Source organism: Scyliorhinus canicula, chromosome 21 (assembly GCF_902713615.1).
Source record: "Scyliorhinus canicula chromosome 21, sScyCan1.1, whole genome shotgun sequence".
NCBI lineage: Eukaryota > Metazoa > Chordata > Chondrichthyes > Carcharhiniformes > Scyliorhinidae > Scyliorhinus > Scyliorhinus canicula.
Window position 1 is genome coordinate 46,829,215 of NC_052166.1, and position 26,475 is coordinate 46,855,689.

The window sequence follows — 26,475 nt, forward strand, 5'->3', positions numbered from 1 at the left end:
ACTCATCATTATTCGAGATCCGGCCCACTATGGTCATATCGTCAGCAAACTTGTAGATGGAGTTGGAACCAAATTTTGTGTACAGGGAGTAGAGTAGGGGGCTCCGGTATTGAGGACTATTGTGGAGGTGTTGTTGTTCATTCTTACTGATTGTGGTCAGTTGGCAAGAAAATCGAGGATTCAGTTTCAGAGTGGAGAGCCAAGTCCTAGGTTTTGGAGCTTTGATATGACCTTGGCTGGGATTATGGTGTTGAAGGCGGAGCTGTAGTCAATAAATAGGAGTCTGATGTAGGAGTCCTTGTTTTCGAGATGCTCTAGGGATGAGTGTAGGGCTAGTGAAATGGCGTCTGATGTGGACCGGTTGCAACGGTAGGCGAATTGCAGTGGATCAAGGCGTTCTGGGAGTATGGAGGTGATGTGCTTCATGATCAATCTCTCGAACCACTTAATTACGACTGAAGTCAGGGCCACCGGACGGTAGTCATTGAGACACGTTGCCTGGTTCTTCTTTGGCATCGGTATGATGGTGGCATTTCTCGTTTACAGTGTTTTAATGAAATTTGACTCAAATGTTTTTGATAAATTGGACATCAAAACAAAGTCTTCTAATGTGTTGAGCTGAGAAGCATACATTATTACGAGACTAGAAGTTATGTTGAGATGAACATTTGACATTTTGTGGTCTTTAGTTTGAAAAGACTGAAGCCAAAGAAACATTTCCTGAGGGAATATAGAGAAATTCTTTCAAACAAGAACTTCAGGAATTGGGCATGTTCACTCGAGCAAACTATTAGAAATGGACAAACCACATTTTGAGCAGTAGATAAAACAAAAGTGAATTAACAGCTATTTAGCTTATATGCTAATGCTGTCGCAAGCATTGTTGAACAGTCTCTCCCAAATGCCAGGAAACTAATGTTGGCACCCATTCACTATCAGACAATTAGTTTCTCTACATACATACTACTTGGAGTCACAGTAGTTATTTATTTCAACAAAAGAGACAAACACACATGACACAAAGGTTCAAATTCGGCTATTCGCAAATAAATCCCAAGTAGATAATTTGTATGGAGTTCTATCAGGATCTAAAATGTAAATTAAAAACAAAATGAATTGTGATTTACAGAATACCTAGAGACATCGAACATCATTTAGAAAACATTCATTTAATCCAGGGTTTTTCAAAATCAGGGTCGCGACCCGCGGTTGGATTACGGGCAGGTGTCAGAAGGGTCGCAGAGCAATCGGTTGTGATGATCCCAATCACGGGAGGAACATCCCAACAGGCGTAACCGGCTGTTAAGAATGCCAGCCGCGGGCAGTCACCAATTGGTTGCGGTGTTTTAGGGGGTAGGGAGGAGCAAGACTGGGCTATGTGCTTCTCACCGCACGCACAGGAGGGATAGGGACAGGGGCTGATGGGCATCCACGTGGGCACGTGATGCTAATGTTGGTGGCCCCAGCTTGGAGCTCCGCTTAGTTCCTCACCTTCTGCACGCTGCTCGGCTCGTTCCCCCACCACTGATCGGCAGTATGAGACCTGAAGTCCGTGGTTAAGCTGCTTAACAGTTGGCACAATGTCCGCTTGCAGTCCCACGATGTGAAGTACTGGTCAGGAAGTGGTCAGCAGTCTGAGACTGAGGTGGATGCAGCTGTTGAACAGTGAAATGGAAGCCAGGCCAGGTTTGTTGGTGAGGAATACCAATCAAATGAGGTCAGTCAACAGGGCTGACACATGTCAACATGGGAAGAAACCAACAGTATTCACTTTGTGTCGCCACTCTCTGGAAACCCAGAAGTAAATACTTTTGGTGAGAATGGAGAAGGAGATGACCAAATTAGTCACCAGATCAGAAATTTTATTGCAGCTAATTTGTATGAAAACACGCTTTTAAAATTTTAGGCTATATCAGTTGAAATGCATTACGACTGACGAAATAGACACAAGCTGGTATCTTGGCATACAGCCAGAATGTTGACTGACCTGCTAATCAATCTGATTAATGACTTATTAAGTGCATGCAGTAGTCTCTAAGTCGCTTATTCGCAACTTAGTGTTCCAACTGTTATAAACACGGGATCTGCTATTAGAATTGAATACTATTTCGGCAGCACGCTAGCACAAGTGGACAGCAATGTGGCTTCACAGCGCCAGGGTCCCAGGTTCGATTCCCCACTGGGTCACTGTCTGTGCGGAGTCTGCACGTTCTCCCTGGGTTTCCTCCGGGTGCTCCAGTTTCCTCCCACAGTCCAAAGACGTGCAGGTTAGGTGGATTGGCCATGATAAATTGCCGTTAGTGACCAAATATTTTAGGAGGGGTTATTGGGTTACGGGGATAGGGTGGAAGTGAGGGCTTAAGTAGGTAGGTGCAGACTCAATGGGCCGAATGGCCTCTTTCTGAACTCTATGTTCTATGATGGACAGCTCAGACATTGTTGTGGACATGTTCCTTGATTTTCAGCTTATTCTTTCTCTTATTTTTATGCTGAGTTATGAAATTGGATTGTGATATAAAATACCATTTTGGATGAGTTGTGATTACTATGGAGCCCTACAACAGCAGCCAAATAACTACTAATCAACAACATTTGAGTAATCTGCTTCCATAAAAGTATAAGTTCATCAGATATATAGTCCACAAAATTAAAATAAGTCATTAAGAAAACAGAAGGAAGCTTTGTTTGCAAACCTGAACTAGGAAGGTAAAAAGATAACTTCCATTAGTCAGGTAACATTGTCGTCGGCAAGTCAGTTCATATGGGCGTGATTCAACTAAATGGGAACAAAGTCCCGTAGCGAGCACGGTTAGCCTCATGTTCCCTGGCCTACGCAGCATCAAGAAACACATGGCTATAAAATGCCACTTGCGGGGAATGTAACTCAGCGGGGAATGTGCAGTTGAGGCCACACATAGCCCCGTTTCCTACACCAAGGAGCTCTGCTGGATGGAACACCTCAGTATAGCGAGAGATCGGGTCGCCATTTTTAAATGGCATCCTATCTCCAAGACCCCCTCAAATGCCAAAGCTCTATGGGAGGGTCCCTGGCTCGCTTGCACCCTCCCAATACCCCCGATCTGATCGCACACAAAAAAAAGCCAGCTTGGCACCTTGGCAGTGTCAGACTGACTCCCAAGTGGCACTGTCAGGGTGTCAGGCTAGCAATGCCAGGGGGCTGGTACCACCCTGCCCAAAAGGCATGCATCTGGGGGTTGTCATGATATGTAAACATGCAGCTAATGATCACATAGAATTTGACACAACCAATGAGCAGTCAGGACACTCAGGGAGGTGGTATCTCACTATAAAAGGGATGAGACACTCACACCCTGCCTCTTTCCACAGACCAACATCTACAGAGTGAGACAGGGTGTATCCTCAGCATCACACCCCAGCACGTGGCTTAGAGCAAGGCTGGTTCAGTTAGACTGAGTTACTACATTTAGATTAGCAGAGAGTTGAACTTATTGAGAACTGTGCTAATAGAACAATAAAACACATTGATCTCACTTAAAAGTCTGGAGCATCTTTTACTCAAAACTGCATCAAGTGGCAGCTTGTGTTATTCAAAATTACTTAACACAACATGGTACCAGAAGTAGGGTTCAATCTAGTTAGTTCAACTCAGCAAGATCCGCGACAACCAGTGGAAAAGATTCAGGCTCCTCACCAGCTCAGGACCTCTGGAAATCTCAGTGCCAACTGGCGGACATTCAAGCAGAAAGTTCAGCTTTACGTTGAAGCATCAGACCTCAATTGTCTGATGCATGGAAGATAGCTCTTCTCCTCACCACAGCGGGTGATCACCCCTTGGAAATATTCAACTCCTTTCACTTCACCGAAGACCGGGACAAGACAAAGTTTCAGACCATCCTGGACAAGTTTGACAGCCACTGTGAGGTGGACACCAAAAAAATCTTCGAGCACTACATATTCAAGCAGCAATTGTAAGGTACAGACAAATCTTTAACCTCATATTTAACTAAGCTTAGACTACTAGCGCAATCCTGCAACTTTGGTGATATCACTGACTCCATGATCAGAGACCAAATCGCTTTTGGAGTTCACTCTGATCCTCTGAGAGAGCAGTTACTGAAGATCAAGCACATGACCCTGCCAGTCGCGATTGAAACATGCACAGTGCATGAGCACGCTAAAAATCGCTATTCCCAATACAAAACAGCAGAAAATGATAGACTAGCCTCCCACGAGGCGGAGTGTGTGCAGGCCATCTCCCGGATGCAGCGCCTCAATATTGACGAAAGAGGCCATTTTGTGCGCTCTTCCCGGGGCCCGTGCGCGATGCGAACGGGATAACAAAGCTGCCGAAACCTGTACTGCGCAGGTACAAACGTCTGAGAACCGCACTGCGCATGTGCAAACGTCTGAGAACCGCACTGCGCATGTGCACACGTCTGAGAACCGCACTGCGCATGTGCAACGACGCACAGAGCGTCAGGACACTGGCATCATGACGTGTTCAAACTGTGGCACCGCCCATTTAAGGAAACACTGCCCTGCAAAAGGCAGACACTGGTTAAACTGCGGGAAGCTAGGCCACTATGCAGTCCTGTGCAGTTCTGCACCACCAGTCAGGAGCCAGTGCTCCCAATTCCGACGACGGCTCATCCGGAGTGTGTAACAACGCCGACAGGATTTTGAACCCGGCAGTGCAACGGGTCCAGATGCTGAATGCCTGGACAATGGGCATTATTACAACATGTGAATATGCCACACCAGACACATCGCAAGTCCAATCCATCCTAGATGTGGATTCCGAGGACGAATGGCGAGCAGTGATGAAGGTCAATCACTGCCCCATCCAGTTCAAGCTGGACACAGATGCCTCTGCCAACCTCCTCTCACAGGCAGACTTCAGACGCATTAAGAAGCTCCCCCGTGGTCCTTCCAGCTGCCTGCAAGATCCTGGATTACAACGGGAATCACTTCACTGGGATCCTGCCATCTGCACATATACAACCGACACACAAGCACGGTTACGCTTTGAAATTGTTAAGCCGGACAGGGCATCCCTACTAGGTGCGCACGTCTGCAAACAGCTGAACCTCATTCAAAGGGTTTATACCACGACAACCTCCCATGTGGATCTTCAGGCCAGCATCGACGACATCCTCGCCCAGTATCCAGATGTGTTCGATGGGATGGGCATGCTGCCGTATCGATACAAGATTCTGCTACGGCCTGATGCCAAGCCAGTGGTCCATGCACCATGACGAGTCCCTGCTTCACTGACAAAGCACCTGAAGGCACAACTCAAGGATCTTCAGCAAAAACGCATCATATCTAAGGTCACCGAACCGACTGACTGGGTCAGCTCGATGGTGTGCGTAAAGAAGCCTTCAGGGGACCCGCGCATCTGCATTGATCCCAAGGATCTCAATAAGAATATCATGCGGGAACACTCCTCCATCCCGAAGCGGGAGGAACTCACGAGTGAGATGGCACACACGCGCTTCTTCACCAAATTGGATGCATCACAGGGATTTTGGCAAATCCAGCTGGAACAGCCCAGCAGAAGGCTCTGCTCCTTCAACACACCTTTCGGCAGATACTGCTACAATCGCATGCCATTTGGCATCATCTCGGCATCGGAGATATTCCATCGCATCATGGAGCAGATGATGGAAGGCATTGAAGGGGTTCATGTGTACATGAACGACATCATCATATGGTAAACAACCCCTGAAGAACATGTGTCCCGTCTCCAGAAGGTATTCCGCCGTGTACATGCCAACGGCCTATAGTTAAACAGGTTCAAATGTTGTTTTGGCACATCGACGCTCAAGTTCCCAGGTGACCAGATCACACAGCATGGTGTGCGCCCGGATACAGACAAAATCAAGGCCATCGAAGCACTGAAGGTCCCTGAGGACAAATAGGCAGTGCTGCGCTTCTTGGGTATGGTCAATTTTCTGGGCAAGTTCATTGGAAACATGGCCACACACACCACGGCCCTACGCAACCTGGTGAAAAAGTCAACTGCCTTTGAGCAGAAGGCGGCACACCAGACAGAGTGGCTGAGGCTGAAAGCCAAGCTCACCGCTGTATCAGTCCTGGCATTCTTCGACCCGAACCGGGAGACAAAGATAGCCACAGAGGTACTGCATTTTGGAAAGTCTAATGCAGGCAGGGAATGTACAGTGAATGGTAGAACCATTAAGAGTATTGCCAGTCAGAGAGATCTAGATGTACAGGTCCACAGGTCACTGAAAGGGGGCAACACAGGTGGAGAAGGTAGTCAAGAAGGCATACGGCATTCTTTTTTTTTTATAATTAATTTTTATTGGTATTTTTTACAGAAAATATGACAACAAACAATGAAATGCAACAAAATAACCCCATAATAACTGTAACACCCCCAAGACCGTATCAACGCATGTATCACATCCCCCCACCCCCCCAAACCCAGTGAACAACAAGAGAACTTAAAAATAAATTAAAATTAAATAAACAAACATAGTCATCGTCGTCGTCCCCCCTTCCCCCCCCCCCCCCCCCCCCCCCCCGGGTTGCTGCTGCTGCTGTCCCAGTACCCTATCGTTGAGCCAGAAAATCGAGGAAAGGTTGCCACCGCCTAAAGAACCCTTGTACCGATCCTCTCAGGGCGAATTTGACCTCCTCTAGCTTGATAAAACCCGCCGTTGTTGATCCAGGTCTCCACGCTTGGGGGCCTCGCATCCTTCCATTGTAGCAAGATCCTCCGCCGGGCTACTAGGGACGCAAAGGCCAGCACACCGGCCTCTTTCGCCTCCTGCACTCCCGGCTCCACCCCAACCCCAAAAATCGCGGGTCCCCATCCTGGCTTGACCCTGGATCCCACCACCCTCGACACCGTCCTCGCCACCCCCTTCCAGAACTCCTCCAGTGCCGGGCATGCCCAGAACATATGGTCATGGTTCGCTGGACTCCCCGAACACCTGACACACCTGTCTTCACCCCCAAAGAACCTATTCATCCTAGACCCGGACATATGGGCCCGGTGCAGCACCTTGAATTGGATGAGGCTAAGCCGCGCACATGAGGAGGACGAATTAATCCTCTCAAGGGCATCAGTATATGTCCCGTCTTCGATCTGTTCCCCCAGTTCCCCCTCCCACTTAGCTTTCAGCACCTCTACTGACGCCTCCTCCACCTCCTGCATTACCTTGTAGATATCAGATATCTTCCCCTCTCCGACCCAGACCCCCGAAAGCACCCTGTCGCTCACCCCCCTCGCGGGAAGCGAAGGGAATCCCTCCACCTGCCGCCTAGCAAACGCCTTTACCTGCAGATACCTGAACGTGTTCCCCGGGGGGAGCCCACATTTCTCCTCCAACTCCCCCAGGCTCGCCAACCTCCATCAATGAACAGGTCCCTCAGCTGTCTGATGCCCGCTCTGTGCCAACCCTGGAATACCCCATCAATGTTCCCCGGGACGAACCGATGGTTCCCCCTTAATGGAGCCTCCATCGAGCCCCCCACTTCTCCCCTATGTCGCCTCCACTGCTCCCAAATCTTGAGGGTAGCCGCCACCACCGGACTCGTGGTATACCTCGTAGGAGGGAGCGGCCACGGCGCCGTTACCAGGGCCCCCAGGCTTGTGCCTCCACAGGACGCCCTCTCCGTCCGTTTCCATGCTGCCCCCTCCCCCTCCATCACCCACTTGCGCACCATCGACACATTGGCCGCCCAATAATACCACGAGAGATTGGGTAATGCCAGCCCCCCCCCATCTCTACCCCGCTCCAAGAAGACCCTCTTCACCCTCGGGGTCCCATGCGCCCAAACAAAGCTCATGATGCTGCTAGTCACCCTTCTAAAAAAGGCCCTAGGGATAAAGATGGGCAAACACTGAAAGAGGAACAAGAACCTCGGGAGAACCGTCATTTTGACGGACTGCACTCTACCCGCCAACGATAGCGGCACCATGTCCCACCTTTTAAATTCCTCCTCCATCTGCTCCACCAGCCTGGTAAAATTAAGCTTATGGAGAGTCCCCCAACTCCTGGCTACCTGCACCCCCAGGTATCTGAAACTCTTCACTGCCCTCTTAAACGGGAGCCGCCCAATTCCCTCCTCCTGATCACCCGGGTGTACTACAAATACTTCACTCTTGCCTAAATTTAACTTATAGCCCGAGAAGCCCCCAAACTCCGCTAACAGCTCCATCACCCCCGGCATTCCCCCTTCTGGGTCCGTCACATACAACAGCAGGTCGTCCGCATACAGCGATACCCGATGTTCCTCCCCACCCCGCACCAGACCTCTCCATCTCCCTGACTCCCTCAACGCCATAGCCAAAGGTTCAATCGCCAATGCAAAGAGCAAGGGGGACAGGGGGCACCCCTGCCTAGTCCCACGGTAGAGCCTAAAGTACTCCGATCTCCTTCCATTGGTAACTACACTCGCCATCGGAGCCGCGTAGAGCAGCCTCACCCATTTGATGAACCCCTCCCCGAATCCGAACTGCTCCAGCACCTCCCACAGGTACCCCCACTCAACTCTATCAAACGCTTTCTCTGCATCCAGCGCCACCACTATCTCCGCCTCCCCCTCCACCGCCGGCATCATAATAACATTTAGCAATCTCCGCACATTCGTGTTGAGCTACCGTCCCTTGACAAATCCTGTCTGATCCTCGTGTATCACCCCTGGCACACAGTCCTCTATCCTGGTGGCCAGGATCTTCGCCAGCAACTTAGTGTCAACATTGAGGAGCGAGATAGGCCTGTATGATCCACACTGCAAGGGGTCCTTATCCCGCTTCAGTATCAGAGAGATCAGTGCCCGCGACATCGTCGGGGGCAAAGCCCCCCCGTCCCATGCCTCATTGAAGGCTCGCACCAACAGGGGGCCCACCAGATCCGCATACTTTTTATAAAATTCCACCGGGAACCCATCCGGCCCCGGTGCATTACCTGACTGCATTTGTCCAATCCCCCTGACTAGCTCCTCCAACTCTATCGGCGCCCCCAGCCCCTCTACCAGCTCCTCTTGAACCTTTGGGAAACATAGCCTATTTATGAAGCTCTCCATCCCCCCTCTCCCCATCGGAGGTTCCGACCGGTACAGTTCCTCGTAGAAGTCCCTAAAGACCCCATTTACTTCTGCCCCCTTCTGCACTACATTCCCACCCTTATCCGTCACTCCACCAATTTCCCTAGCCGCATCCCGCCTACGGAGCTGATGCGCCAACATCATGCTCGCCTTCTCCCATACTCATATACTGCGCCCTCCTCCACTGTGTCTCCGCCTTTCTGGTGGTCAAGTAGTCGAACTTGGCCTGCAAACTACGCCGTTCCCCCAGCAACCCCTCCTTCGGTGCCTCCGCGTATCTCCTATCCACATCCAGGAGCTCCCCCACCAGTCTCTCCCTCTCCTTCCTCTCCCTCCTTGCCCTATGGGCCCGGATGGAGATCAGCTCCCCCCGGATCACTGCTTTCAGAGCCTCCCAGACCATCCCCACCCGGACCTCCCCCGTGTCATTGGTATCAAGATACCCCTCAATACTTCCCCGGACCCTCCTACACACCTCCTCAGCCAGCATCCCCACATCCAGGCGCCATAGCGGGCGCTGGTCCCGCGCCTCCCCCATCTCCATGTCAACCCAGTGCGGAGCATGGTCTGAAATTGCTATGGCCGAATACTTGGCATCCTGCACCTTCAGGATCAATCCCCTGCTCAGGACGAAAAAATCTATTCGGGAATAAACCCTATGGACATGAGAGAAAAAGGAATACTCCCGCACCCTCGGCCTCCCAAACCTCCAGGGATCCACCCCTCCCATCTGGTCCATAAACCCCCTCAGCACTTTGGCCGCCGCCGGTCTCCTACCCGTCCTTGAACTGGACCGGTCCAGTGGGGGATCCAGCACTGTGTTAAAGTCTCCCCCCATGATCAGGCCCCCTGCCTCCAGGTCCGGAATACGGCCCAACAAGCGCCTCATGAAGCCGGCATCATCCCAATTCGGGGCATATACATTAACCAGCACCACCTTCTCTCCCTGAAGCCTACCCTTCACCATAATATATCTGCCCTCCTTGTTCGACACCACCTCAGCCGCCTCGAACGCCACCCTCTACCCCACCAGAATCGCCACCCCCCCGGTTCTTCCCGTCCAATCCTGAGTGAAAAACCTGCCCCACCCACCCCTTCCTCAGACGAACCTGGTCCGCCACCTTCAAGTGGGTCTCCTGGAGCATAGCCACGTCCGCCTTCAGCCCCTTCAGATGAGAAAATACCCTAGTTCTCTTAACCGGCCCGTTCAGCCCCCTCACGTTCCAGGTGATCAGCCAGATCAGAGGGCAACCCGCCCCCCTCCCCCGCCGGCTAGCCATAGCTTATCGACTGCTCGCCCCAGGCCAGCGCGCCCCGCTCGACCCGTTCCCCATGGCGATAACGCCTCTTCTCTACCCCCCCGGCCCACACCAGCTCCTTCCTGGCCATTTCAGCAGCAACCCGGGATCCGCCCCCCCAAGGCTAGGACCCCTCATAGCCGCGATGCACCCTCCATGGTACTTCCGTGAGTCAGCTGACTTCTGCTGACCCCGGCAGCACCCGCCAAAACCCATCCCCTCCCGGCATGGGGTCATCCCACTCTTGCCACACCTCCTTGGCACCGCATTCAGCGCGGGAAAGAAAACCAGTAGAGGCCACGCCCCTACCGCCAGCTCCACCCCCCCTGCCCCGCAGCGCAGGAAACCAGAGGAAACCCGTGCTTTCATACTGCCACACTCCACCCTTCTGACGCAGCTCCCCAAAATCCAGTTTCACCCCAACCCCCAGCCCCGTACAGAAGAGAACATATAAAAGACAAACCCCCAACATTCCCCACATAACCCACAACTATACCTAACAGACAGACCCACCCGGAAACAGAGCAAAAAGAAAACCAGCATAAAAAACACGTGTCAAAATTGCAAAACAGCAACAGCGAAAACAGCAACGGCCATAGTGTTGCCCAGACCCTAGTTCGAGTCCAGCTTCTCCGCCTGTACAAAGGCCCACGCCTCCACCGGGGACTCGAAGTAGTGGTGCCGGTCCTTATATGTCACCCACAGACGCGCAGGCTGCAACATTCCAAATTTGACCTGCCTGGCATGAAGCACCGCCTTCGTCCGGTTGAACCCGGCCCTCCGCTTTGCCACCTCCGCACTCCAGTCCTGGTAGATTCGCACTACCGAATTCTCCCACTTGCTGCTCCTCTCTTCTTGGCCCAGCGCAGCTCCCGGTCGCTGAATTGATGGAACCGCACCAGCACCGCCCGCGGGGGTTCATTTGCCTTAGGCCTCCTGGCCAGCACCGTGAGCTCCCTCAAGCTCCAGGGGCAAATGGAAGGACCCCGCTCCCATCAACGAGCTCAACATCGTGGTCACATACGACGGAAGATCCGATCCCTCCAGCCCCTCCGCCAGGCCCAGGATCCTCAAATTCTTTCGCCTCGTGCGAACGTCCAGCTCCTCCAAGCGGTCTTGCCACTTTTTGTGAAGTGTCTCGTGCATCTCCACCTTCCCCACGAGGACCGCGGCCTCCTCCTCCCTCTCAGCGGCCTGCTGCTGCAACTCCCGAATGGACACCTCCTGGGCCGCCTGGGTCTCAAGCAGCCTGTTGGTAGTCGCATTCAGGGAGTCCAGCAACTCAGCCTTCAGCTCCGCAAAACAGCGCAGAAGAGAAGCCTGCTGCTCCTGCGCCCACTTCCACCAGTCCTCGGGTGTTCCGCCGGCCGCCATTTATCCTTCTTCCCCCGCTTTTCTTGGGGAGCTGCTGCAGCTTTTTCCTTAGCCCCACTCTGGGTGAGCACCATAAATTGCGGGGAATGCTCCTCCAGACACCTTCCCCCACCGGGATTCGTCGGAACAGCGCCGTTTGGGGCCCTCAAATAGGCCCAAAAGTCCTTAAGTAGCGGGAGCTGCCGAACGTGCGGCTTAGCTCCGCATAGCCGCAACCGAAGTCGTGGCATACGGCATTCTTGCCTTCATTGGCCGGGGCATTGAGTATAAAAATTGGCAAGTCATGTTGCAGCTGTATAGAACGTTAGTTAGGCCACACTTGGAGTATAGTGTTCAATTCTGATCGCCACACTACCAGAAGGATGTGGAGGCTTTAGAGAGGGTGCAGAAGAGATTTCCCAGGATGTTGCCTGTTATAGAAGGCATTAGCTATGAGGAGAGGTTGAATAAACTCGGTTTGTTCTCACTGGAACGAGGGAGGTTGAGGGGCGACCTGATAGAGCTCTACAAAATTATGAGTGGCATAGACAGAGTGGATAGTCAGAGGCTTTTTCCCAGGGTAGAGGGGTCAATTACTCGGGGGCGTAGGTTTAAGGTGCGAGGGGCATGGTTTAAAGGAGATGTACGAGGCAAGATTTTTACACAGAGGGTGGTGGGTGCTTGGAACTCGCTGCAGGAGGAGGTGGTGGAAGCAGGGACGATAGTGACGTTTAAGGGGCATCTTGACAAATATTTGAATAGAATGGGAATTGAGGGATACGGATCTCTAAAGTGTAAAAGATTTTAGTTTGGACGGGCAGCATGGTCAGCGCAGGCTTGGAGAGCCGAAGGACCTGTTCCTGTGGTGTACATTTCTTTGTTCTTCCTTTGTTCTTTGATGCAGGGCTAACTGGGCTCTGGAAACAGAACAAACCCATTGAATAAAGTATTTGTGTTAACTGGAAGTCTACAATTTTTATTCAGACTTAGAGAATAACATTAATTTGCACCATTCTAGCAGAAGGACTTACTGCCTGAGGTTACCTACAACAGGAGAATTTTCCATAGATCCCTGGGCCAGGAGGTAGCCATTTGTTTATAGAGCTGTATTCTTTGTTTTCTTTAACACATTTACATAGAAATTAAACAACCCCTTTCCTGCTTCAATTGTTCCGTCAGCACCTGAGGCAATGTGACAGCAGGGGCTCTGGGTTTTCTTAAAAAAATTATTTGAAAATGATACAACTAAACCAAACATCAAACAATGAAGCAGAAACCTGTATTTTTCTCACATTTCAAAATACGTTTTAAACTGATCAACAATAGGGTTGCTAACAGTCCTGGAATGGAGTCTGCATCTCTCCCTCCTGCTGCTGTGGCTGCTGTCCTGGGCATTTAAATTTATTGCTGCAGCATCTGCAACATCGCCAGCTGTCAGTGCACAGAAGCTTCCAGCTCAATGATATCAGCCTTCACCACCACAACTGATTTGCCCTTTTACAAGGGTTGGAATCAGGAGGGCTCAAAAGACAGAGGGGGAGTCTGGAGAACTTACATGTTGGAAGATAGGATTGCCAATTCGGTGTGCTCATAAAATGTTTGACCACATATGGATGATGTGATGTGACATGCTGAGTTTTCAAATGACATTGCATCTACCTTATAAAGGAGGCATCTGCTGTGGTTAACCGACTTTGCTTGTGATTTTGCAGTAGCAGCTGTCACACAAGACATTCTGAGAACTGGGAAGCCAGCAGGTGAAGGAAATTCACAGATATGAAGCTGCACTGTTGCTGCGAGTCTCCTGGACAATCCTGAAGAGTTGGCAACTCCAAAATAAAATGCCAAAATGCCCATCACTTCGAAGAATGGGATATTTAGGATGGCTTGTGGGGGGATGGGTGGGGGGGTGGGGGGGGGCAGTGTTGCGGGAGACTCAGGCCGGAGCACCTGCATCCAATTCCTGGCATTGTGATGAGAAGGGCTCGACACTAGGGGTGTGATTTAATGGAAATGAAACAGAGTTCTGTTTTGGGCATGTTCAGTGGGGTGTTTCCCATGAAGAACAGCCCTGCTATTATACAGGATGTTTCCAATTAAGGGGTAATTTAGTGTGGCCAGTCCACCTACCCTGGACATCTTTGGATTGTGGGGGTGAGACCCACGCAGACATAGGGAGAATGTGCAAACTCCACATGGACAGTGACCCAGAACCAGGATCGAACCTGGGACTTCGGCGCTGTGAGGCAGCAGTGCTAACCACTGCGTCACCATGCCGCCTGACTCAGCTTCATTTTTGGGCCTTGGCAAGGAATGCCCTGCTGAGGCCGCACACAGGCTCATTTCCTGCACTAATCAGCTCAGCTAACCAGTGCAGGAATAGATCGGGGACCATTTTTAAATAGCACCCCAATTTTTGGACTGCCCTCCCGTGGCCTCCAGACCCCCTCCCAATGCCCCAACTTACCACAAGCCCCCCGCACCCCACCTCATAAGGGCAGGGAAATCCTGGGCCTGGCACAGGCAAAATGCCAAATTGGCTCTGCCAGCCTGGCAGTGCCACCTGGTTACCTTGAACTTTCACAGTATTTGGGTGGCACTGCCAGGCTGGCGGTTCCCAGGTGGTGTCAGCAGTTGCCAGGCACCATCGTGTCCAGAGCCCGACCTCCCAGTGGTCTCCGATCACCTGGGAGACGCATTCCAGTGCTAAAAGACCAACTTGGGGTCTTTAAGGCGAGGCCGTTAGATCCGGCTTTGGGAACCCCGGCACAGACATATTCAAGTGAGACTAACTACTCACTTGAATATGCAAATCTGGATCATGCCCATTAGACAATAAGACCATAAGACAGAGGAGCAGAATTAGGCCACTTGGCCCATAGAGTCTGCTCCGCATTCAAGCATGGCTGATATTTTCTCATCCCCATTCTCCTGCCTTCTCCCCATAACCCCTGCTACCCTTATTAATCAAGAACTTATCGATCTCTTTCTTAAAGACACTCAGTGAATTGGCCTCCACAGCCTTCTGCGGCAAAGATTTCACAGATTCACCACCCTCTGATTGAAGAAATTCCTCCTCATTTCTGTTTTAAAGGATCATCCCTTTCATCTGAGATGGTGGGCTCTGGTTCTAGTTTTCCCAACAAGTGGAAACATCCTCTCCACGTCCACTCTATCTAGGCCTCGCAGTATCTTGTACTCCCCCTCATCCTTCTAAACTACAACGAGTACAGACCCAGAGTCCTCAAACGTTCCTCATACGACAAGTTCCTCATTCCAGGGATCATACTTGTGAAGCTCCTCTGGACCCTTTCCAATGCCAGCACATCCTTCCTTAGGTATGAGGCCCAAAACTGCTCACAATACTCTAAATGGGGTCTGACCAGAGCCTTATGCAGCCTCAGAAGTACATCCCTGGTCTTGTATTCTAGCCCACCTTGACATGAATGCTAATATTGCATTTGCCTTCTTAACTGCCGACTGAACCTGCATATTAACCTTATGAGAATCGTGAACAAGGTCTCCCAAGTCCCTTTGTGCTGCTGCTTTCCAAAGCACTTCCCCATTTAGGAAATAGTGTTTGCTTAGATTCCTCCTTCCAAAGTGCATAACCTCACACTTTTCCATATTGTATTTAATTTGCCACTTCAGTGCCCACTCTCCTAGCTTGTCCAAGTCCGTCTGCAGCCCACTTGCTTCCTCAATACTACCTGTCCCTCTACAGATCTTTGTATCATCTGCAAACTTAACAACAGTGCCTTCAATATCTTCTTCCAGATCATCAACGTATATTGTAAAAAGATGTGATCCCAGCACAGACCCCTGAGGCACACCACTAGTCACCGGCTGCCATCCTGAAAAAGACCTCTTTATCCCCACTCTTTGCCTTCTGCCAGTCAGCCAATCCTCTATCCATGCCAGGATCTTATCCTGAACACCATAAGCTCTTAACTTATTTAGCAGTCTCCTATGCAACACCTTGTCAAAGGCCTTCTGGAAATCTAAATAAAGCACATCCACTGGTTCTTCTTTCTCTAACTTGCTTGTTTCCTCCTCAAAGAACTCTAACAGATTTGTCAGACACGACCTCCCTTTGACAAAGCCGTGCTGACTCAGTCCTATTTTACCATGCAGTTCCAAGTGCTTCGCAATCTCATCTTTAATAACAGACTCTTAAGATAAGTCATCTTTAATAACAGATCTTACCAATGACCAAAGTCAGGCTAACCGGCCTATAATTTCCTGTCTTCTGCCTCCCTCCCTTCTTAAACAGTGGTGTTACGTTCGCCATCTTCTAGTCCTCTGGGACCCTTCCTGCCTCCAGTGATTCCTGAAAGATCATCGCTGATGCCTCCACAATTTCCTCAGCTATCTCTTTTAGGAACCTGGGGTGTAGTCCATCTGGTCCAGGTGACTTATCCACCTTCAGATCTTTCAGTTTCCCCAGAACCTTCTCCATAGTAATGGTGACTGCACTCACCTCTGCCCCCTGGTTCTCCTGGAGCTCTGGCATCCCACTGGCGTCTTCCACCTTGAGGCCTGATGCAAAGTAACTATTCAGTTTGTCTGCCATTTCTTTGTTTCCAATTATTACTTCCCTCACCACATTTTCTAGTGGTCCAATGTCTATTTTTGCCTCTCTCTTACCTCTCATGAGAGCTACCGGCCTCACCCCATCCTGAGTCGGATATGACAAGGCTGTTAGATCACATCCTTAAATTCTGGTGCTGGCGTCAGGTTGTGAATTAGGCGCATAAATGAGCCACAATACCAATTTTCTCCTGACCCACTAAAATTTGATGGTGGCTCAGAGATTTAGAGACTCACATTTCCTGTGACACATGAAAGCCACCCAGCAAAACCCGTCGGATTTTCCTGTGGCCTCGTAGTGAGTGTAGTCTCTTATTAACAGGTAGTCGATGCCTGATAGGGGGGCCTGCAATCTGGGATGAGGGGTTCACTGGAAACCACTCCCTGTACATGCAACCAAAACCCTTTCCACCCCTCATCGATAGCCTTTCCCCGACCCCATTTCTGCTCCATTGGCTTATCTTTAAATGTCGAACATTGATCCTCAGTGTACACTACTAGTGACAGCTACCAGTCCAGTTAGCGCTATCAATGAAGGGGAGCTGATTGGCTGCCAATTCTTGGTGACAGGATTTCTGCCCTCCGAGGACCTTAATCCTAAGTGCACTTATTTGCTCTGTGCCTCCCACACAGAAGTGATGCAGGCTCTCACTGGTGAGGGAGTTGGGGGGGACACCTGCATCGTTGGAACTGAATTCTGCGCACAATGGTCAGGATTCTCCCTTCTGACGGCAGTGTTAACGCCGTTGCAAAAACTAGAGAGTTTAACAACGCCGTCATCGGACCGCTAAGTATAACGATCCTCTGCCCTACAGGAGGCCACCATGGCACTGGAGCAACCCATGCCGCCCCAGCTGCTGATACCGCTGTCAAATGGGCACTGCGACCGGAGCGAATGTGCGCATGCGCGGTAGCTTCCTTCTCCGCTCCGGCCCCGACGCAACATAACGTAGGGCCACAGGGGCCGGCGCACAGTAAAAGAGGCCCCCACCAGGACAGGCCGGCTGATCGGTAGGCCCCGATCATGGGCCAGGCCATGGTGGAGGCCCCACCCGGGGTCGCCCCCCCCCCCCCCCAACCCCCCACCTGGCCGCCCCCAACAGGATGGACGCTGATGTCCCGCGAGGTAAGACCAGATGTGAACGGCGCTGGCAGTACTTGGGCTTTTTTGCGGCCACTCGGCCCATCCCGGGCGGAGAATCGCCGGGGGGGCGCGGCAACAACGGCGCCAATTCTCTGGTCACCAGAGAATCGATGGACCGGCGTCGGGGCGGTGTTGCCCGAATTGCGCCCGGCCTGGCGATTCTCCGAACCGGCGTGAGCTGAGAGAACCTGCCCAATATCCTTGGGCCTATCACTTGACGTACCAGTGTTAAAAATGCAGCTTCAGAAATAAAAGCTCATTTTATTGACCATTCCTTAAAAAGAAGTTCCATCGTCATTGAACAATGTAGACCAGAGAAACATTGCTGAGCATAAAACTGTTACATTGAGCAATGATACTACAACATACAGCTGTCCATATGACTGAAGAATGTTGCTCTAAATACCCAGCAAATTAGGTTTATTTAATTTAATGATCCGCCAAAAACATTGTCCCTCCATTTACTTCCATTTCCCTCACTGGTGCCTGTTTGACTCTGGTTGCTTTATTTATGAAATTAATTCTCCTTTCCATTTCCTTCGGATCCAATTAAGAGCACTTAAGATTCAGACATTTTCTAACATTTGACATATTTACCAGGGTAGGCTACAGCAGGGCTGCAGGTCCCTATTCAAATCAATACATGGTTGAAACATTGCATCATACAAAAAGTTTGAATTTACCTCATTTTTCCCACAGTCTAAACATAGATTTTCTGCTTCCCTTTAACAAACCAGTTGATCGGACAAAGGCAAGGAATGAAGTAAGCAAGTACAAACCACAGGTGCACAGCTATACGTTTGCCCAAGGTTTCTATCAGCAATTACCAGAAACAGATCTTCCGTTTCCGAAGACTCAGAGAAATTGGGAGATTTGACAAGCCTACTTGGTTAGGCTTCACCAACCCCCCCCCCCCCCCCCCCCCCCCCCCAACTCAAATCTTAAGAGACCCCCACCCAACCATCTGCCAGAGTGTGGGGAGGGCTCTGTGGTTTAAATGTGGGAGTTAAATCTCACGCTGCTGAGGCCCATTTGATATGTCATGTGTCATTTCGGCCCCGAGTTAAAATCAGGGTTAATACGTTCTTATAGGCTGGAGTTATGCTGCATTCTTTGTGAACATAAATTGGTGAACATAAAGATGGGCTGCTGAAAGATAGGTGGCTCATATCGCAGAACTATCCTCTTATAGAATCCCTACAATGCAGAAGGAGGCTATTCAGCCCATCGAGTCTGCACCAACCCTTCAAATGAAAATGAAAACTGCTTATTGTCACAAGTAGGCTTCAAATGAAGTTACTGTGAAAAGCCCCTAGTCACCACATTCCAGCGCCTGTTCGGGGAGGCTGGTACGGGAATCGAACCGGCTGCTGGCCTGCCTTGGTCTGCTTTCAAATCCAGCGATTTAGCCGTGTGCTAAACCAGCCCCTATGAGCAATCCAGTCATACCCACTTCTCCCCTATTCCCGTAACCCCATAACCTAAGCTGCGCAACCCTGGTCACTAAGGGATATTTCGTCATGACCAATCCACCTAACCTGCACATCTTTGGACTGTGGGGAGGAAGCCCAGGCAGACACGGGGAGAACATACAGACTCCACACAGAGAGTGACCCAAGTTGGAATTGAACCCGGATCCCTGGCACTGTGCCACCGTGCCAATTTTTACATTGATGTGGGTCCAAAACCAGTTTTGGATCAAAGTGAAAGTGGCAGTCTAATTATCCCTTTAATTAAGGTTATTTTGGCACCTTGTAAGTCTGTTTATTCTCCAGAAATGAATGCCAATATTGTTGTTTAAAAGCAGATTTTCTGATTATCTTTTAAAATGTTGAATGTAGAATGATAGTGCTATTCCTGTAAAGTTACGTGCATTTAAATAAATCATTAGGTGGAATTTTACCATAATTTGTCAGCATGTCAGCTTCTGACTGAAAAGTGGTATGTATCTCTCCAGATGCACAGCTGAATTTTTAGACCAGATTTTGTGGCATTCTCTCTGCACATAAAATCTAGGGCTGTGGTTTGCTCCATCACTCTGGCAGGGCAGGGCCTGAATGAGCCAGCAAGGCTGGCCCCACAGAGAACGGGGCACCATTTTCAAGGGCACTCCAATCTGTGCTGAAAATAAACCCCCCTCCCCTCGCATGGAAACAGAGGACCTCCAAAACTACAGAGGTAGTTTTCCTGACTCTCGCGGGATTTTGGGCCGTTTACGCTGACAACTAATGCGGGCTCCAAATCACCCATTGTACTTGTTCATTTTTGTTATATTGGGGTTTTCTCAAGGGCTGAGCTTTTCCTTGCCCGGAATGGAAGCCCGGCTTGGAGCAGCCTGCCATTGGTTGGCTGTCAAATGGGTTTCCCGTTCTATGTAAGACGCTGATGTTCGGTTTTGGCGGGACTGGAAGATCTCGCCGGCAAGAACGGCTAGAAAATTCCAGCCAAGGTACCTGCCTGGTAGCACTTTTGTTTCTCAGTATTGCAAGCCTCATTTCAAAAACTATAAAGCGTACAATCCAGGCTAACACTTGGAAGGCCCTACATTGTTGGAGGTACCGTCTTGTTGATGAGAGATTAAAACCGATAACCTCTTAGTCCTCTTGGGTTTACATCCCATTTTTCAAAGAAGAGCAGGAGAATTCTACATGTGTTCTGTCCAATATTTATCCCTCAATCAACACCATCAAAACAGATTATCTGGTCATTTCTTTCACTGTTGTATGTGGACCTGGCTGTGTGCAAATTGGACACTACATTCCTGTATTATAAAAGTAACTACCCTTCAAGAAATACTTAATTAGCTGCGGAATGCATTGGGACATGCCAGAATGTGAGAGGCACTAAATATGTTGAATTTCTTTCTTTCACACATTCATTTTATTAGCGCTATGAAGATAGGCCTGTAGAAAGCATGGAACCTCATTGACTTTGGTTTGTACGTTTTTGCTGAACCCAATTGTTTTTACCTCCACAGTTGTTTGGGGAAAATGACCAAGTTCAGATGATTTCTGAGGGTTCTGACTGCCATTGCAAGTGTATCATGAGACCTCTGACAAAGGACGCTTGCAGTCGCATCAGAAATGGCAGTTTACGTTTTGAAGACTTCTACGCAGTTGAAACTGTTAGCTCTGGGACAGACTGTAAGTGTTCCTGTACAGCTCCCCCATCGTCTCTCAATCCTTGTGAAAACGAGTGGAGAATGGACAAGCTCAGAAAGCAAGCTCCAGAATTCTTTAAGGTATCCCAGAAATACAGTGTCAAGTGAATACCTAAAAAATGTGAAAATCTTAAAGTAGTTTCTGTTGATGTCCATCAAATTTATTTATTTATTTTTTTTAAATAATTTTTATTGAAAGAGTTTTTCCATACAGACATTTACCCCTACTAATTTTTAAATTATTTACAACACAATCCCTCTAGGCAAATGTCCCTCCCTCGCCCGCCCTCTCGCGCGCACCAGTCCTCCCCCCCCCCCCCCCCCCCCCCCCCCCCCCCCCCCCAGGCAACCTTAACAAACAAGGCAGCCTACAGTTTCAGACATGAGCAGCGAGCCGACTTGCCCGCGTTACAGTCGTGCATGTCCCCCCACGACCCTTGCTGCCCCCCCTCCCCTCCCCCCCCCCCCCTCCCCTCCCCCCCCCTCCCCCCCCCCCCCGGGTTGCTGCTGCCACGACTCCGAACGTCTATCTCTGATCTAAAAAGTCAAGGAAAGGTTGCCACCGCCTGGCGAATCCCTGTACCGACCCTCTCAGGGCAAATTTGATCCTTTCTAGCTGAATATAGCTAGCCATATCGTTAATCCAAGTTTCAACGCTTGGAGGCCTCGCGTCCTTCCATTGAATTAATATCCTTCGTCGAGCCACTAGGGACGCAAAGGCCAGTATTCCGGCCTCCCTAGCCTCCTGTACCCCCGGTTCTACCCCGACCCCAAAGATCGCAAGCCCCCATCCTGGTTTGACCCTGGACCCCACCACCTTCGACACCGTCCTTGCCACCCCCTTCCAGAACCCTTCCAGCACCGGACATGCCCAGAACATATGCACATGGTTCGCTGGGCTTCCCAGACATCTGACACACCTGTCCTCACCCCCAAAGAACCGGCTCATCCTTGTCCCCGTCATGTGAGCTCTATGCAGCACCTTAAATTGAATGAGGCTCAGTCTCGCACACGAGGAGGAAGAATTGACCTTCTCCAGTGCATCCGCCCACGTCCCGTCTTCTATCTGCTCTCCCAGCTCCCCTTCCCACTTGGCTTTCAGCTCCTCCCCTGATGCTGCTTCCGCCTCCTGCATTATCTTGTAGATGTCTGATATTTTCCCCCCTCCGACCCAGACCCCCGAGAGCACCCTATCACTCGCCCCCTTACTGGGGAGCAGGGGAAACCCCTCCACCTGCCGCCTAGCAAATGCCTTCACTTGTAAATATCTGAACATGTTTCCCGGGGGGAGCTCAAACTTCTCCTCCAGCCCTCCCAGGCTCGCAAACCTCCCCTCTATAAACAGGTCCTTCAGCTGCCGTATGCCCACCCTGTACCAGCTCTGAAATCCCCCGTCGATGTTCCCCGGGATGAATCTATGGTTCCCTCTTATTGGCGCCGCCAACAGACCTCCCATTTCCCCCCTATGTCGCCTCCACTGCCCCCATATCTTGAGGGTGGGCGCCACCACCGGGCTCGTGGTGTACCTCGTGGGGGGAAGCGGCCATGGTGCCGTTACTAGGGCCCCCAGGCTTGTGTTGCCACAGGACGCCCTCTCCATTCGTTTCCAAGCTGCCCCCTCCCCTTCCATCATCCACTTGCGCACCATTGACACATTTGCCGCCCAGTAGTACCCCGAGAGATTGGGCAGTGCCAGCCCTCCACTGTCCCTACTCCGCTCCAAAAAGACCCTCCTCACCCTTGGGGTGCCATGCGCCCACACGTAGCTCATGATGCTACTCGTCACCTTTTTGAAGAAGGCCCTAGGGAGGAAGATGGGCAAGCACTGAAATAAAAACAAGAACCTTGGGAGGACCGTCATTTTGATTGACTGCACCCTCCCCGCCAGCGACAACGGTACCATGTCCCACCTCTTAAATTCCTCCTCCATCTGTTCCACCAGCCTGGAAAAGTTCAACTTGTGGAGGGTCCCCCAGTTCCTTGCCACCTGCACCCCTAAGTACCTAAAGCTCTTTCCTGCTCGCTTGAAGGGGAGTCTCCCAATACCCTCTCCCTGGTCCCCCGGGTGTATCACAAAAACCTCGCTTTTGCCCAAATTTAGTTTGTACCCCGAAAAGTCCCCAAACTCTGCTAATAGTTCCATTATCTCCGGCATTCCCCCTTCTGGGTCTGCCACGTACAGCAGTAGATCATCCGCATACAGCGATACTCGATGTTCCTCCCCTCCCCTAGTCAGTCCTCTCCACCCCCCTGAACCCCTCAGTGCCATCGCCAACGGTTCAATCGCCAGTGCGAAAAGTAGGGGGGATAGGGGACATCCCTGCCTGGTCCCTCGGTGGAGCCCGAAATACTCCGACCTCCTCCCGTTTGTCACTACACTCGCCGTCGGGGCCGAGTAGAGCAACTTCACCCACTTAATAAACCCTTCCCCAAACCCAAACCGTTCCAACGTATCCCACAGGTACTCCCACTCCACCCTATCGAATGCCTTCTCCGCGTCCAGCGCTACCACTATCTCAGCCTCCCCCTCCACTGCCGGCATCATAATTACATTCAGCAATCTCCGCACGTTCGTGTTGAGCTGCCGCCCCTTCACGAACCCCGTCTGGTCCTCATGGATTACCCCTGGCACACAATCCTCTATTCTAGCTGCCAGGATCTTTGCCAGCAACTTGGCATCCACGTTCAGAAGCGAGATAGGCCTGTAGGACCCGCACTGCACGGGGTCTTTATCCCGCTTCAATATCAGGGAGATCAGAGCCTGCGACATTGTCGGGGGCAGAACCCCCCCCTCTCGCGCCTCATTAAAGGCTCGTACCAGTACCGGTCCCACCAAGTCCACATTTTTCTTATAGAATTCCACCGGGAACCCATCTGGCCCCGGCGCCTTCCCCGCTTGCATCTGACCTATTCCCTTGACTAGCTCCTCTAGCCCTATTGGCGCCCCCAGCCCTTCTACCAGCCCCTCCTGGACCCTTGGGAACCTCAATTTGTTTAGGAAGTCCTCCATTCCCCCTCTCCTTGTCGGCGGCTCAGACCGATACAACTCCTTGTAAAAATCCCTGAAGACCCCGTTCACTTCTTGCCCCTTCTGCACTACCTTCCCGCCCCTCTCCTTCACTCCCCCAATCTCCCTAGCCGCATCTTGTTTGCGAAGCTGGTGTGCCAGCATCCTGCTCGCCTTTTCCCCATACTCATAGACCGCGCCCTGTGCCCTTCTCCACTGCGTCTCTGCCTTCCTGGTGGTCAGCAGGTCGAACTTGACCTGCAGGCTGCGCCGTTCTCCCAGCAGCCCCTCCTCTGGTGCCTCCGCATATCTCCTATCCACTTCCAATAGCTCCCCCACCAGCCTCTCCCTCTCCTGCCTCTCCTTTCTTTCTCTGTGCGCCCTTATGGAGATCAGCTCTCCCCTGATCACTGCCTTCAGGGCCTCCCAGACCATCCCCACCTGCACCTCACCCGTGTCATTCAAGTCCAGATAGCTCTCAATGCTCTTCCGGACCCTTTTACACACCTCGTCGTCCGCTAACAGCCCCACATCCAGCCGCCACAGCGGGCGCTGGTCCCGCGCCTCCCCCATTTCCACATCCACCCAATGCGGTGCATGATCAGAGATCGCAATGGCCGAGTACTCAGCTTCCCGTACCCTTGGGATCAGCCCCCTGCTCAACACGAAGAAATCGATTCTGGAGTACACTCTATGGACGTGGGAGAAAAAGGAATACTCCCTCGCCCTCGGCCTACCAAACCTCCATGGGTCTACTCCTCCCATCTGCTCCATGTACCCCCTCAGCACTTCTGCCGCTGCCGGCCTCCTATTGGTCCTTGAGCCATCAAATTTATTAATTAAATTTTATTGTGCCTGGTAAGTCTGAAATGAATACTATAAGGGTTATATTCTGTACAGTAAAGATAATAATAATTAAAATAATCTTTATTGTCACAAGTAACCTTACATTAACACAGCAATGAAGTTACTGTGAAAAGCCCCTAGTCGCTACTGTCTGGCACCTGTTCGGGTACACAGAGGGAGAATTCAGAATGTCCAAATTACCTAACAGCACGTCTTTTGGGACATGTGGGAGGAAACCAGAGCCCCCGGAGGAAACCCACACAGACACGGGGAGACTGTGCAGACTCCACTCCTTCTGACTTTGTGCAAATATGTGTGGCTTCTAGCATGCATAAGTGGGCCACACTGCAAACCTAACTGATAATCTTAAATTAGCTTTCGATTTGTGTGAACTTGTGTTGCTTAAAGTCAGGTCTTTATAACATTTACCATGTTACAATCTAAAGCAATATAAATGCAGTTACAACAATAGCTTATATTTATAAACTATCTTTAATGTTTTAGAACATCTTAAGGTGCATCACAGGGGCATTAAAAAACAAAATAAGATGTTAAGTCACAAAAGGACATATTAGGTCAGATTAGGTCAAGAAGGATGGCAGATTTCCTGAAGGATATTGTAAACCAATGGGACTTTGCAAAAACAGTGATAGTTTCATGGTCACCAATACAGCTGGCACACTGGCACAGTAATAACACTGCTGTCTCACAGCGCCAGGGATCTGGGTTCAAATCCGGCCTCGGGTGACTGTGTGGAGTTTGCACATTCTCCCCATGTCTGCGTGGGTTTCCTCCGGGTGCTCCGCTTTCCTCCCACAGTCCAAAGATGTGCAAGTTAGATGGATTGGCCATGCTAAATTGCCCCTAGTGTCCAAAAGGTTAGATGGGATTACTGATTATAGGTTTGGGGCATGGTCCTAGTTGGTTACACTTTCCAAGGGTTAGTGCAGACATGATGGGCCAATTGGCGTCCTTCTGCACTATAGAGATTCTATTACTATCTCTCTGAACAAATACAAAGACTAGCTTTGTATTCCAGATTTTAACTACTTGAATTTAAATTCCACAAGCTGAGATTTGAATCCATGTTCCCAGAGCGTTAGTTTGGGTTCTGGATTGTTAGTCTATTTACATTGCCATTACATCACCATGTCCTGGTAGGTTAGTTAATAGCTCGGGAATGGAGTTTGAAGCAGGGATTGAAAATACTGGCTTCAGTCTTTCCAGTATTTAATTGGAGGATATTTCTGTTCATCCAGTGCTGGATGTTGGGCAAGCACTCTGATAATTTAGCAACAGTGGAGGATAAAAAAGGTGGTAGTTCAGTTAAAGCTATCTTATATAAAAGAATCAATGATATGTTCCTGTGAATTCCTAGTAACACCTGCAGCAAATAGGAAATGGTTGGGTAGTACAGTTCATGAATGTAAATGTTCTGAAAGCATCTATCACATTCCTAAAATAATAATACCAAATATAAAAATCACATCTGAACAATTAAAAAGTGACAGATTATTTGCTGTTGCTGGGGAACTGCAAATTAGCCTGCGGTTGAATATTTGCAAACTGTTGACAAACTGTGACTTTTCTCCAGCAACAACAGTTTGACTCTAATTTATTCCAGGCTTCAGCAAATTTACAAAGGTGTGGAATTTTAATCTAAACTAACAGCCTGGATTTGGTTTGGTGAGGGGGTGGGGGAGGTGAAGTTGGAGTTGGGGTTAAATTCTTAAATTCATGATTCCTGACCCAAACCCATCCATTTTCCATTTTAATTGAGGCTGCAAGATGGGAAGGCAACCAACCTGCTCCAAGAAGGTAGGTAAGCATTTTAAATGCAATAATGAGACCGGGATCCTCATAGTAATTCAGCTTTGAATGCTAACTCTGGTTGGCCACGATTCACAAGGCCACAGATGTCCTGGCAACTACATCCAGGTAAGGACTTGGCAGATTCAGGAGGACAGTGCCTTTATATGTACTCCCTGCATCCAGCATGCCCATCCCCTCCAGGCCT

The 26,475-nt window shown here is 50.3% G+C and overlaps 1 protein-coding gene across 1 annotated transcript in view; it reads left to right on the forward strand.

Moving 5' to 3' along the window:
* olfml2a (olfactomedin-like 2A) overlaps nt 1–26,475 on the forward strand; it is a 78,782-nt gene that overhangs the window by 21,408 nt on the left and 30,899 nt on the right. Inside the window, exon 2 of the mRNA XM_038782067.1 lies at nt 20,423–20,686. Within this exon, the coding sequence (XP_038637995.1) occupies nt 20,423–20,686 (264 nt within the window). The remainder of the gene's footprint in view (nt 1–20,422; nt 20,687–26,475) is intronic.